General features: G+C 45.2%; 1 protein-coding gene across 1 annotated transcript in view; it reads left to right on the top strand.

Annotated features, from left to right (window-relative positions):
* Positions 1-10,933, top strand: part of NCKAP1L (NCK-associated protein 1-like) — a 66,384-nt gene extending 55,451 nt beyond the window's left edge. Inside the window, exons 26-30 of the mRNA XM_011992644.1 lie at positions 2,649-2,742; positions 3,653-3,769; positions 4,769-4,878; positions 6,716-6,805; positions 10,395-10,933. Coding sequence (XP_011848034.1) covers positions 2,649-2,742; positions 3,653-3,769; positions 4,769-4,878; positions 6,716-6,805; positions 10,395-10,526 — 543 coding nt within the window. The 3' untranslated portion in view covers positions 10,527-10,933. The remainder of the gene's footprint in view (positions 1-2,648; positions 2,743-3,652; positions 3,770-4,768; positions 4,879-6,715; positions 6,806-10,394) is intronic.
* Positions 10,934-14,239: the final 3,306 nt, after the last annotated feature.

Consider the following 14,239-nt stretch of genomic DNA (forward strand, 5'->3'; position numbering starts at 1 on the left):
AGTGGGAGGCTGGGAGACACTGTGAGGGTTGGGGAGACATTACTGGAGGGGAAGGGGTAAGACCTGGGGTAGTATCTGTAGGTTTTCACCTGACATGAGCACTGTGCAAATTAGGTAAACTATGTGCAAACAAGTCCGCTCTTTAGTCTTGAGGTTAGGTACTGTTTGTAGGAAGATTTGTTCCTTTCATTCCTACCCACCCTGCCTGCCCTCAGTCTTTTCTTTTCCTGTCCTTTTCCTCCTCCCATTGTTAAGCTTTCTGGTTCCTCTATGTCTGTATCACCTGTCTCAGACCCCCATTTACTACAGGAGATGGTGAGAGGAAGAAGGGCTTCCGCAGGCAATATAAGTTAAGCATCCATTTCCCACCCATCTCCCACTTTTGAGTCATCTTGTCTTTTGAATCATCTGGAACTAAGAAGTATGCTATGGCAGGAAATACAGCTAAAGCCTAGGAATAGAATCCTTCAAATGCATAGGGCAGGCTCCTTCTCTTATAATTGATTCCTTTAACGGAGAGTGGTCTGTGAAAAGAGGAAACTGGTTAGCAGGAAGAATTAAAGTTATGTGTTAAGAAAATCTTCCTTACTTTGAGATCAAAAGAATTGTGAAATTTCCCCCTATATCTTCCCAAAATCATGAGGGGCAAGTGACTATGGGGGCAGTGTTTCACTGGGAGAGCTGCCCCTCTTGAAAGGTCTTTGATTTTAAGCTGAGCCTGGATTTCTGGCAGCTGCTGATGTTGGTCCAAATGCTCTAGGCTGTCAGGAGCTTGTCTAGCTGATATCTCCTGGGTAGCTCCAATCTTTAGGCTCTGCCTGCCTGTGAAAATAAGAAGGTAGGGGCAGAGAGGGAGGATGGCCTGTCCATCAGAGATGCTGTTACTGCCTCAGAGGAGCAAGAAGATTAGAAGAAGAAAAAATAAAATCCCTTCAACCATCCCTTTCTTCCCCCTGAAAACCTCATGAACCAGGTTCCTTATCTCCGAGGCCATGGTTCCACAAATGGTCATTTAGGCAGTAGGGGATTTAAATAAGGGCAGAACAGAAGGTGGCAAAGATTTGGCTTCTGTGTCAGTACCACAGGCAAAGTGTGTGTATGTTGTTATGTCTGTGGGATTCTTTTTTTTCCTTGAGACAGAGTCTCGCTGTGTTGCCCAGGCTGGAGTACAGTGGTGGAATCTCAGCTCACTGCAACCTCTACCTCCTGGTTCAGGCAATTCTCATGCATCAGCCTCCCGAGTTCCTCCTGGAACTACAGGTTCATGCCACCACACCTGGTGAATTTTTGTATTTTTAGTAAAGACAGGGTTTCACCAGGTTGGCCAGGCTTTTCTCCAACTCCTAGACTCAAGTGATCCACCCACCTTCATGAGCCATCCCTCTGGCCAGTCTGTGGAATGACTTGCATGAGATAGTTAGTTGTCCAGTATTAAAACAATTATCCTTGTTCTTTCAAAAAACATTTTTTTTTACGTCTAAAAAGAGGTCTAGAGATTTAGTATGGGAGTAGGGGCTTGAGGCTGTGTCCTGGGAACCTGACTGTAAGTACAATGAGAGATTCAGGTATCAATCAATCAATCTTTATTGAATGCCTTCTATGTGCTCAGCATTATGTTAAACACTAGAGAAGATAAAGAGAAATGTAAAACTCCTGGCTTTAAGATAAAGGAAGAGGATGGAAAGGCATCACATTTCCTCTGTTAGTCACTTGGGTCGATGCTTTACACGTGTGGTCTAATTTAATCTTCACAACAACCATGTAAGGTAAATGTTATGCCAGTTTTATAGATGGGAAAACGAGGGATCAAAGAGGTTAAGTAACTTTTAGTCAAGGTCACACACTTAATAAGTGGTGTTGCTAGGACTTGAACCCAGATCTCTCTCACTCCAAAGCTTTTTTCTTCCTTCACTATGCCATGAGGTTTTAAAAAACTATCTATTTGGGGAGATAAGGAGATGAGTCTTGCATTCTATCTAAAAAGATAACTAACACCAGATGCTGTGTGTGATCAATGCTAAGTCAGTGGTACCGACATTAAGGAGGGAAGAGCTGGGTTTGGGCTGAAGTAATCAGGTAGGGCTTGACAGAGAAGATGAGATCTAAGGGATGGATGTAACATATATATACACATAAATAGAGGAGAGAAAAGGACCCTCGAAAGAGGGAAGCACCTGAATCAGAGTATGGGAGAGGAAGTTGTAGTTTGGGGACAGTGAATAAATTATCCTGACGGCACCGAATGAAGGAAGTATTTAGGAAAATGAAGTTGAAAAAGTAAATTTGTACTATGGGGTGTCCTAAAAGTTTTTTTTTTCCCCCCTGTATGATAGGGAGAGCTATGAAGGGAATATATAGAAAAGATTATAATAAACCAGAAAGTTTAAAATCTGTGATTAGCTAGGCATTGTGGCTCATGCCTGTAATCCTAGCACTTTGGGAGGCTCAGGCAGGAGGATTTCTTGAGCCTAGGAGTTTGAGACCAGCCTGGACAACATAGTGAGACTCTCTCTCTCTTTCTCTACATATATATAAAAGTATCTTTTAAAAAAATCAAACCTGTGATTAAGAAGTCCTGGCTACGCATTCCTCTGTCAAGCTGTTATGTCCTGCGAATCCTCTTTAGAATGCTGTTTTCTTCTCTCCAGGTGACCCTGAGTATCTTTGAGCTGGCATCTGCTGCAGGTGTGGGCTGTGACATTGACCCAGCCTTGGTGGCTGCCATTGCTAATCTGAAAGCTGGTGAGATTGGGGAAAGGGGGCATGATTTGGGAAAGGAGGGCTTGGGCCTTATTTTGGGTGGAAAAATGTCAATGTCAAAGAAGGCTTTATTTGAGATTATATATTCAGAGGATATAAGCTGAGAGCGAAGGAAGGACCCTAACCTTCAGAAAATACTTACATAGTCAATTTAGATTTATCCTCAGGTTTCAACTAGTTGATCTACCAATCAGCTAAAAAGCACTAAGTGAGAGTCTGCGTGGTGCTCAGCAAGTGCTCAAAGGCATTTACTATCTGGTTGGGAAAATAAGATTAATGCAAATAAAACAATGAGAGAACAATACAAAATAGTGAGTTGTGTGGTATAGCACCCAAGTTCCCCATAGTGATTTTGTGCTTTCTCCCTCCACATAATCAACTTGACGCTGTTTATTTCTTCCCATGTCACACTTGACACTTATATTTTCCATTACACATTTCCTCTGATTGCATTCATACCTATACACACTCAGAACAGGATGAACCAAAGGGCTAGGATTAAGGCCTTTCAAAATGGCCAGACTTACCCTTCTTCTTCTCTCAAGGTGGGCGAGAATCTTTCCTCTTCTTCCTGCCTCTCCACTCCATCAGGCAGTGGACAGGCATCCTAGGGTTGCACTGTACATCAGCAGAGCCCTTGGCTGAAAGTTCTGCCCTGTCACCAGGGAGGCCTCCAGGACTGGACTCAGGCCGCTCACTGTAGGTGGATGCTAGTCCTGTTTCTTCAGGAAAATTAAGTAATAACTTGCTCATAGGGCTTTATAAAGTGTTTTCATAGATATTTTCTCGTGTGATCCTCACAGCAATTCTGTGAAGTAGGACCCCTGTAACAGATAACTCCTGTTTACTGACCTTATTCATTTTTCTTCTTTTCCTTTTTCCCTCTCACCAGATACTTCATCTCCTGAGGAGGAATATAAGGTGGCCTGCCTGCTCTTGATCTTTCTGGCAGTTTCCGTCCCATTCCTCGCCACCGACCCTTCTTCCTTTTATAGCATTGAGAAGGATGGTAAGTAAGGGGTAGGTTTGAGACACCAGTGCTATTCAAGTTAGTGTCCTGGGATAGAGAGAGGAGACAGAGACACTGGAAAATATAGGTTTCTGACTTGGGTGTAAAGTTCTATCTCAAAAAGCACTTGAAGGCTGGGCACGGTGGCTCACGCCTATAATCCTAGCACTTTGGGAGGCCAAGGTGAGGTGGGTAGATCACTTGAGCCCGTGAGTTCAAGACCAGCCTAGGCAATGTGATGAAACCCTGTCTCTACAAACATAAATAAACTAGCCAGGCATGGTGGCCTGTAGTCCCAGCTACCTGGGAGGCTGAGGTAAGAGGATGGCTTGAGCCCAAGAGGTCAAGGATGCAGTGACCCACGATTGCACCACTGCACTCCAGCGTGATGACAGAGCAAGACCCTTTTTTCTTTTCCCCCGAGACGGAGTTTTTGCTCTTGTTGCCCAGGCTGGAGTGCAATGGCGCAATCTCGGCTCACTGCAATCTCTGCCTCCCAGGTTCCAGCAATTCTCTTGCCTCAGCTTCCCAAGCAGCTGGGATTACAGACATGCGACACTATGCCAGGCTAATTTTGTATTTTCAGTAGAGACGGGGTTTCTCCATGTTGGTCAGGCTGGTCTCGAACTCCCGACCTCAGGAGATCCATCCGCCTCGGCCTTCCAAAGTGCCGGGATTACAGGTGTGAGCCACTGCGCCTGGCCAAGATCCTGTCTTAAAAAAAAAGGGAAAAAAAACACCCCCTACCCTTAAAAACAAAACGAAACAAAACAAAACACCACACTTGAGAATGAGAGAATAAACTATGCATAATTCGATTTCAATAAGATTTCATAGGAATATCATGCCTCTAATCCCAAAATGCCTTCTCATCCTTTTGGTGTCAAATACCGGTGGCTCAGCCTGACAACATGAGAAATTACCAGTTTGGGTCATCCTGGAGTGACTTACTTTGTCATTTCCTTTTGTTTCTCTCCATCTATATAAATAATAACCTAGGTTACAACAACAATATTCATTGCTTGACCAAAGCCATCATCCAGGTGTCTGCTGCCCTCTTCACGCTGTACAACAAGAACATTGAAACTCACCTCAAGGAATTTCTGGTGGTGAGTGGGTCTAGGTTATAAAGAATGGAAGACTGCAAAGGGCTGGAACTGGTTTGACTTAAATCTGTAGACAATTATCGTTGAACAGGCTTTTGAGCTTAACTTCCCATCTAATTCATTCAGTAAAGAATGAGAATCTACTATATGAAAGGCAAGGGTTTCTTCTAAATTTCCTAACAGCTGGTGTTTCAGCCTTTGCTTGAATATTTGGAAAGATCATTGGACAAAGAGTCAGTAAATCTGAGTTCTAGTTTTGGGTCTGCCATTAAGTAGTTGTGTGACCTCTGAAGTGCCAAGCTTTTGGGGCCTCGGTTTTTTCATAAATAAAACAGGCAGATTAAACTGAACCCCTGAATTCAGATTAAACCGAACCCCTGAATTCAGATTAAACCGAATGTATGCACCTTGGTGTGCATCAGAATATCCTGGGGAGCTTGTTAAAATACAGATTCCTGATCTTTACACCAGACCTACTGAGTTAGAATATTGTAGGGTGAGTCTAGGCCTCTGTGTTTTTAATAAGGCCTCTGGGAGATCAAATGCACATTAAAGTTGTAGAGTCACTGAGTCTTATAATCTCTAAGGCCCTTTCTAAGTCTGTACGGACAAATGGTCAATGACTACTTTTCAAACTTTAATATATATCAGAATCACCTGGAGAGTTTCTAATTTAGTAGATTAGGGTGGGGTTGAATAATATGCATTTCTGTTCCCAGGTAATCTTGATGGTGCTTGTCTGGGGATCTCACTAGAACCAATGGTCTAGATTTCTAGGGACTGGAACTTAAAATTAGGCAGCAGATTCCACTGTAGGTCATATCCAATTTCTTTGAAAAAAATGTTAAAAAAAATTTGACTCCCTGTAACTCTCACCATGGATCTTAGTTTTACCTCTGGGAAAACTCAGAATAGAATAGGCCCTAGAATTTTCCATTCTGCATCCTCCATGGAGGAATTTTGTTCATATACTTCTGATACATGGTCCATTCCCCTCTGCCTGCTTGAGCATTCTCAGTAACAGAGAGCTTATTTCTTGCAAAGTATGGCCCCATTGTAAGAACCAGGGCCTCTGTCTCCTTCCAGGAGGAAACACAGCAGATCATATTGTTCTCTCAGGAATTATACCCTCATCCTGAGAAGTGCATGTCAGGGATCATAAGCTTGGTTAGAGTGTCTCTATTTAAGCTGAGGCACCCAACCAGATAGACCTGGCTCAGCATCTTAAATGCAAAGAGGATTCACACCAGATCTCTGAGAAGGGGTGAGAAGGGAATCCCCCTGCCCTTGCCTTTCCTTTTATCCTCTTTGTTTGCTAAATGCAGGTCACCTGGGCCTGTGATACAATGAATCATGTTTCTTCTTTGACCCGCTGGGGGTTTGGGGATGATGGAGATGACAGCCATTTGGGAGTTGACTGGAGAGTACCATGAGTGCTGTGTCTAAATCAGAGGCTCAACACTGCCTCTAGTCAGATAGGGAGTCAGTTGTAAACAGCCTGATGACAGTGGTGTCTAGAGGCTGCCTAGGAAAAGATAGGTTAATCTCCTGACATACATCACCTGCCTTTGCTCTAGGTTGTTTCCTTACCCCTTGCAATCTCTCCCCCTAGCACTCCTGGCAACCTGTTGTCTGTACTGGGAGGTCCATGAGATCCAGGCTGGCTTACAGGCAGCATGTATCTCTGAAACCTAGGAGATTTGCCACTTTTTCACCCTGAGTCTTCAGGAATATTCTAGCACTTCTTAACTCTCCTCCTTGATCTTTTCTTAACTTCCTGCAGCCTGAGGCTGTTTGATACTGACCTCTATAAAAATCTGCTTTACAAATTCCCTTACAGGTGGCCTCTGTCAGCCTCTTGCAGCTGGGCCAGGAGACTGACAAGCTTAAAACCAGAAATCGCGAGTCCATTTCTCTGCTCATGCGCTTGGTATGTATCTTATTTCAGCTGGTCTGAGAACAGGGAGTGGAAGGGCCAGAGTGGAAGGGCCAGAGGGAGACTATCTTCAGGGTCTTTGCATCCTTGCCATTGTCATCACCCAAAAGCATTAACTAAGGACTTAATTCTGCATAACCCTCTGAGTCTAGTTCTCACATTCTGGTTAACATTCTAAACTTGTCCTATAATGCCAGAGTAGAGTCTTCAAGGACTTCTGCAAGACAGGGCCTTCCTGGCCCCTAAGCTGGCTGGGCCCGTGTCCTGCAATATTCCTGAGTCTGACCTGGTACGGCGGCTATGCCCCTTTTTGGTAATTACCTGTCCAGTACAAGTTTGGTTTCACTGGACAATTTTGTACCACTGCCTTTCTTGTCTTTAAGAGTACTATGAAAAGAGTGCTGGATAACACAGAGCTGAACTCAGAGGTTGAGGGGTGGGAGCTCAGAGCAGGGAAAGGATTTTAGCTAAAAAGCTGTAAGGCAGGGAGCCTGGTGGGCCGTGAATCAGGCAGTTCTGCTGTCTCTTCTCCTTGCTTCCCAAGCTGTGGGCTTCTCTCTACTCTGGCAGAAAGTTTTGGGAACTCTGACTCAGTTAACTTTGAAAGTTTTTTTCCTCGTGACCCTGTTTCCCTCTTCAACACTCTTACTCACTCTTTTGCTCTGATTCTCCATGTTAGTAATGCACTTAGATATGGACAGGAAGGGCTCTTGCCCTGGGCCCAGTGTTTAAAAGGCCCCCCTCTAGTAGAGTGTTCTGGGGCCCTCCTCTGGCCAAAGGGAAGGGGTAGAGCCTGTACGCCACCTTGAGGCCCATACGAGAGGTATCTGGGACCCCAGAATACTTTGCTAAGCAGCTTCAGCCCACTTGTAGGGCCTGTGTTAAACTTCCTCCTACTGAGGCGGACCGTCCTACTGGTGGATGTATCTCTAGTGCCCAAGGGACATATGGCTGGAGTTTAGATATGCAGATAAGGAAGTCTACAAGTACACACAAAATCCCTCTAACTGAGGGTGGGAGGAGAAGAGGGACTGGGCTGGAAGCTTGTTTCTTCCCTTCACCCTGTTCTGGTGCAGAACTTGGAGGAGTCCAAAAATTCTTAATTCAAACCTGGGCTTCCATAAGACTACAAAGGAGCATTGTGAAGGTTGAAAGCTAGAATATACTAGTTCGTTAGCTTGATTTAATTAGTCATATGATATGTGGACCTCCATCTGTATTCTTGTCCCAGGCCCAGAAATGCTAGGGGCCAGGGATTCCTGGGACTCCTCCAGGTCTCCTTGAAATACACAGGCACTGAGTGGTATTTATGCCTTAGTTTCTCCAGCTAGAAAAAGGCCTAGGCTGGGCTGGTTAAGGATTATGATAGAGAGGAGAATGGACATGGGGGTGGATGTATTTGTGTGGGATGTGTGTGGTGAGGCAGGAGGGCAGAGGAGGTAGATGAGGGCAGAGTGAGGGCAGTGCCCGTGGTGGTGGGCTATGTGGGGCACAATACATAGAGCAGCAGCATGGCCTTGGCAAGGCAATGAGTCCTTCTGAGACTTCGGCTCTCTGTCCATAAAAGTGGGTAATAATCCTTGTGGTAGAGTGGTTAGAATTCATAAGATATGTGTGAAAGTGCCTAGTACGTAGTAGATGCTGAGCAAATGTTAGTTCCCACTGTCTGCTGCTCATTTTAGGTTCTGGATGATTTTGGCATGACTCTTCACTTCCTCAGGTAGTTTTCACCCCTGTCAGGTTGGAGGTGATTCTGTATTACCCCCCTGTATTCTTACCTCCTTCTGCTTAGACCCCTTCCAACACCCCAAAATGTGGAAAGTGTTTGCCCCTGTGGCCTTCCAATGAGGCCAACAGAGTGACAGGAACAGAGCTGGGATCCGGCACTTTTTGTTGGAGGGGGAAACTAGAGGGACTAGTTGCTGTAAAGCAATTTAAATGCAAATGTTTCCATTGAGAAACTAGAAATGACTGAAGGCAAAGGAGCTGTATTCTGAGTTGAGAGGCTACTCATGTAGCCTCAAATTCTGGACAGCACTTCTGTCCCCGGGGTCTTTCTGTTTTGGCTGTCAAGCCTGGGCCATGCCTCAGTGTTGCCAGTCTGTTCCTGGTACAGGTTTCCTGGGGAAAGACACGGCTCTTATAGAATCATGGAATCCTAGATGCCAGAACCAGACCAGATCCTGGCAATTAGTCCAGTACTTACAAGTCATAGATGAGCAAACTGAGGAATAGGGAGGGAAAGAAGATAATCAAGGTCTCCCCTAAAATAGATGGCAGATTTGGGACTAGAACCCAAGTTTCTTGGTCATCACTCTAGGGCTGTTTCCACTCCCATAAACTTCTGCTACTTGGGAGCCCTGTTATTTTCTTGTGCTTCATGGAGAATAGAAAGTCTTGGGCCAGTGGATTCACTTGAAGTCATTATTCATTTCCCTGTACCTGAGGGTAGCACCCTGGAGAAGACAGCTCATCTCTTTCCCGGCTGAGTGTTTGAAAGTCTTGCCTAGCAAGAAATTCTTTGATATTTAACCTGTCATCAGGGCTACAGTTTTACCAGCAGATTTCCCTTCCTTCAGCCTGCAGTTTCTACTCTTTTGCAGCTGTTGTGTGTGCATGTGTTTGAGAACAGGAAAATCTTACACATTTTAAAACTTGAAAGGACTTCAGAGAGAGAAACACGTTAGAGTAGATCTGGTAGATTCTCTTTCCTTAGTGAATTTTCAGGACTTGGAGTACCAGATACATTGCGGAGAACCCATCTGTGTGAATTGCCAGAGGATATGGGACACCTCTCCAGAGTGTGTTTTTAGTCTCATTACCTCTTGGATAAGGAAGGCACTGAAGGAAATATACCCTGTCCCTTCCTCAGGGATGGGGACCCTCCAGTCCAACACTAGGCTATGCTGCTCTTCATGAACATGCCCTGTCCACCCACCTCCCCTCTTCACCCTCACCCCCACTGTCATTCTTACCCAGGCATCTTGATCTATCTTCCTGCTTGGCTGTGGGGGCTGCTGGGATTACCACAGCATGCAGGCTTCTAATTAAACTAATTAATCATGCCTGCTCCTTTATGCAGCATCCTTACTGTTCCCCAAGCACCGTACTGAGAGAGGGAGGAGACTGAGGCCCAACACAAGAGGACCCATGTGAATTCCAGGCCCCTCTTCCGTGGCCTGCAGTGGTGTTTGTTCCTCTCGCTGCAAAGCTTTGTAATTAGCACTTTTATACATCTTTACCTGCATCTGTGTGCTGCCCACCCACATGTGATTTAGCATCCAGACTTGGAGAGAATGGGTTTTGCTGCCACTAGGAAAGTGGTTCTTTCCTGCCTTCTGCTTCTGTGCCCTTCACATAGTCCTGATGAGGGGGTCAGGGTCAATGATAATGGAGCTGAATATGCCACATTGCCTTCCTGGAGCCAAACCAAGTGAGGGAGGAAGAGGGGGGTGTGATTTGGAACCCTGTTCATTTGTAACCTCAGGGCCTCAGAGGGCCTGGGAACTATGCAAAGAGGAACAGGGTATCACAGACAAATGCCCTACCTGAGGTTCTCATCTCTTGGCCCCATCTCTTCCAGGTGGTGGAGGAGTCATCCTTCCTGACCCTGGACATGCTGGAGTCCTGTTTCCCTTATGTCCTGCTTCGAAATGCCTATCGGGAGGTGTCCCGGGCCTTCCACCTAAACCGAGTTTCTGCCAATACCCACTGAAGAGCCCTTCGGACCTTCCTAAACCCTTGCCATAGTGGAAGCTGTGGTCACTTTCTCAAGGGGTGGGAATGGGGTGGGGTCACTAAGAAGAGGGTCGGAAGCCAGAGTTGATGAACAGATCTGTGGAAGAACAATCCAGGGCTGAGAAATCGTAGAGCAGTGAGGCAGGCTGGGGGCATGGAGGACAGTTTATGGAAAAAGTTAGGGTGTGGGGCCACTTGTGTGAATTTTACAATGAAAAAAGGAGTAATGTACAGGTATATTTTCTATCTTCTGGTGACTTGAGCTTGAGCTCTGACAGGCATGGGCCTCTCCGACCTTCATCACTATTCTTAGGATAATGCTGGCAGGCAGAGATGATCAATCATCATATTAAACCATAATGAGCTTATAATCCTCCCACTGGAGTTGCTATTGTCTCCTGCACATTCATTAGGACCATTATCTTCTCTCTTCGTTTTTCAAATGTGTTCAGCAAACATTCAGCCTGCCCCAACTGCAGAGTAGCAGCAAAGGAGCCCCTCTTTTCCTTTGTGGGGCTCTTCAAGGAGTCACTGGGTCTCTTCCTTTGCCCCCAGCTTGACTGCATTTCCTACTGGGGCAAGGAGGAAGTGCCCTTCAGAGATGTTCACTGCCCACCTGCTCTACTACATTGTTACAAGTTCTGTCTTGCTTTAACCCCTCCTGCTTTGATATCTCCACAACCCAGAGCAGAGGGTCAGTTAGTCTTCGTCAATTCTAGGTCACATGACAACTGATTGGACCAGACTCAGGTGGGGTTTCCCTCCTGTACCCTTTGCGGGTACTCTGCCCTTTATTGGGAGGGACTAATATAACCCCCAAATCCTTTTGTCAGCCTGGGTACAGCTGTTGCTCCAGACAGGGATTTCTCTTCTGGATCTTGAATTTCACAGACCTCATTAGGATGTACGGCCCTGAGAGTGGGTATCCTTGAGGGAGTACAAGCTGTTTTAACTTAGCCCTTTTCTGCGCTAATTAGAATTTCAAGTGTCACAGAGCCTGGGGCATTCAAGATAGCACTAAACTAGGTTTACTTAACTCCTTGGCAGGAAATAGTGGCCCCCATGCATCACTTCTGTGCACCCACTGCCAGGAAGAAGTGGAGAAACAGATCATGTATGTCACAGGTCTAGAGTGGTTGGAATTGATAAATATAATTAGCTAGTTGATTAAGTAGGGTCATGTCCATACTTTCATGATGAAAGGGAAGCAATTGTTGGTTTTCAGCAAAAACCATTCAGACTTCATTAAGCCTATTTGATAGCTATGTTGGGGTTTTGTACATGTGTTTGCTTTTTATTTCTTGAGACCCATGCTTAGTCAATACTTTCTTAACTTGGCACCCATAATCAGCACACAAATTTTTCTTAGCAACAATTGTCTGCTCTTTAGGATGGAAGCGATAGAGAATCCTGCTTCGTGGATCAGCTAATCCTCCTTCCTTGCTATGGGAAGGACCTTATGTTTTAAAGGGTGATTCAGTGTCAGTCTTGTGAGACTGAGAGTAAAGTTGATGAGGAAGAGAAGGCTCAGAAGTATCTGAACAACTACTCTATATGCTTATATTTTTCTGCTTCAGGGGATAGAGATCCTTCCTCCATCTGCATGTAGAACTGCTTAAGAGGAGCCTCCCAGAGGACAGCAAGACAAGTTGCTGCAGGGGGATGTAGGGCAGACAAAACTCCTTTTTTTAAAACTGAAAATTTTATTGAGATAGTTAATCCACCTGCGCTTGTAAGAAATAATACAGAGAAATTCTGTTTTCCTTTACGCAGTTTCCCTGAATGGTAACATCTAGCAAAACTATAGTACACTGCCACAACCAGGATCACTGACATTGATATAATCTACTGATCTTGTTCAGATTTCTTTCCCCAGTTTTGCTTATGTTCATTTCTGTGTGTGTGCACATGTGTGTGTTATCTATTTCTATACAGCTTTATCACGTGCAGGTTTGTGTGTCTGCCACTACAGTCAAGATACAGAACAGGCCAGGTGCAGTGGCTCATGCCTGTAATCCCATCTCTTTGGGAGGCCAAGGCAGGTGGATCACCTGAGGTCAGGGGTTTGAGAGCAGCCTGGCCAACATAGTGAAACACCGTCTCTACTAAAAATATAAAAACTAGCCAGGTGTGATGGCGCGTGCCTGTAGTCCCACTACTCAGGAGGCTGAGGCAGGAGAATCACTTGATCCCGGGAGATGGAGGTTGCAGTAAGCCGAGATCCTGCCAGAGCACTCCAGGCTGGGTGACAGAGCGAGACTCTGTCTCAAAAAATAAATAATAATTTTAAAAAAGATACAGAACAGTTCCATTACCACAAGGATCCTTCGTATTGCTCTTTTATAGCCATGCCTGCTTCCCCTCCTACAACCCCCTTCCCCATCTCTAGCCCCTGGTAACACAGATATATTCTCTATTTCTAAAAGTTTATAATTTGATATATCTTTTTGTAAACATATAATTATACACACATATTTCCCTACCACTTATACTTTTTTAAAGTGCTTTGACATCCTTATAGCAATTCTGCAAGGTAGCCAGGGAAGGCTTTCCTATTTCAGGTCAGAAAACAGATTTAGAAATATTAAATGACTGAATGAAGGTCACATGTTTAGCAGTAGAACTAGAACTGGGACCCAAGTCTGAGGTTCAGTCCTAGACCTTTTCCACCTGCCCGGTCTGCCTCTTCACAAGGGAAGACTTGGTTTTTAGAATCCAGAGACCTTAGAAGGAGCAAATTGGAGAAGGTGAGGACATGATGGCCTTTACCACCGGAAGCAAAAAGTGAATGTCTAGAGGTGAAGGGACAGAGAAGTAACAGGACCCATCAGTATTTCAGGCAATTTGCTTCCTTTACCAGGAGCATCTCTGTCCTCTTACAACCTGGGACACAATAAGTTGTTTCCCACACAATAAGTTGTGTCTCAGTTGTAAGTTTGCTTTACTTAGGCCCAAAGGAAGTAAAGAATGGATATCAGAAATCTCACCCCATTTGTTTTGTTTTACAGGCACAGAGTAGGTTCTAGCCTCAGCATTTTCATTAATGCAGTGTTTTCATTAAAATCTCCATTAACTTGTTTGCAGCAATAAGATGGAATTATCCCTCCCACAAGGCCTGGGGCAAGATACTTGCAGAGGTGCTCCCTTTTGTTTGGACAGTAGAAACACTGCCTCCCCTGCCACGGTGTTCAATCCAGTTGGCAGGTGGGCCAACTTCAAAGTGCAGAAGGAGCTGAGTGTGGTGGCTCACCCCTGTAATCCCAGCACTTTGGGAGGCAGGCGGATTGCTTGAACTCAGGAGTTTGAGACCACTCTGGGCAACATAGTGAAACCCTGTCTCTACAAAAATACAAAAAATTAGCTGGGCATGGTGGCTGTTGCCTGTAATCCCAACACTCTGAGAGGCCGAGGTCAGTGGATCCCTTGAGCTCAGGAGGTTGAGATCAGCCTGGCCAACATGGCGAACTCCGTCTCTATAAAAAAATGCAAAAACTAGCTGGGCATAGTGGCTCTCGCCTGTAGTCCCAGCTACTTGGAAGGCTGAGTTGGGGAGGATCGCTTGAGTCCAGGAGGCAGAGGTTGCAGTGAGCCAAGATGATGCCATTGCACTCCAGTCTGGGCAACAGAGCGAGAGCCTGTCTCAAAAAAAAAAAAAAAAACAAAAAAAAAACCCCAAGGTGCAGAAGGTCC

This window comes from Mandrillus leucophaeus, unplaced genomic scaffold (genome assembly GCF_000951045.1).
Source record: "Mandrillus leucophaeus isolate KB7577 unplaced genomic scaffold, Mleu.le_1.0 Scaffold414, whole genome shotgun sequence".
Lineage (NCBI taxonomy): Eukaryota > Metazoa > Chordata > Mammalia > Primates > Cercopithecidae > Mandrillus > Mandrillus leucophaeus.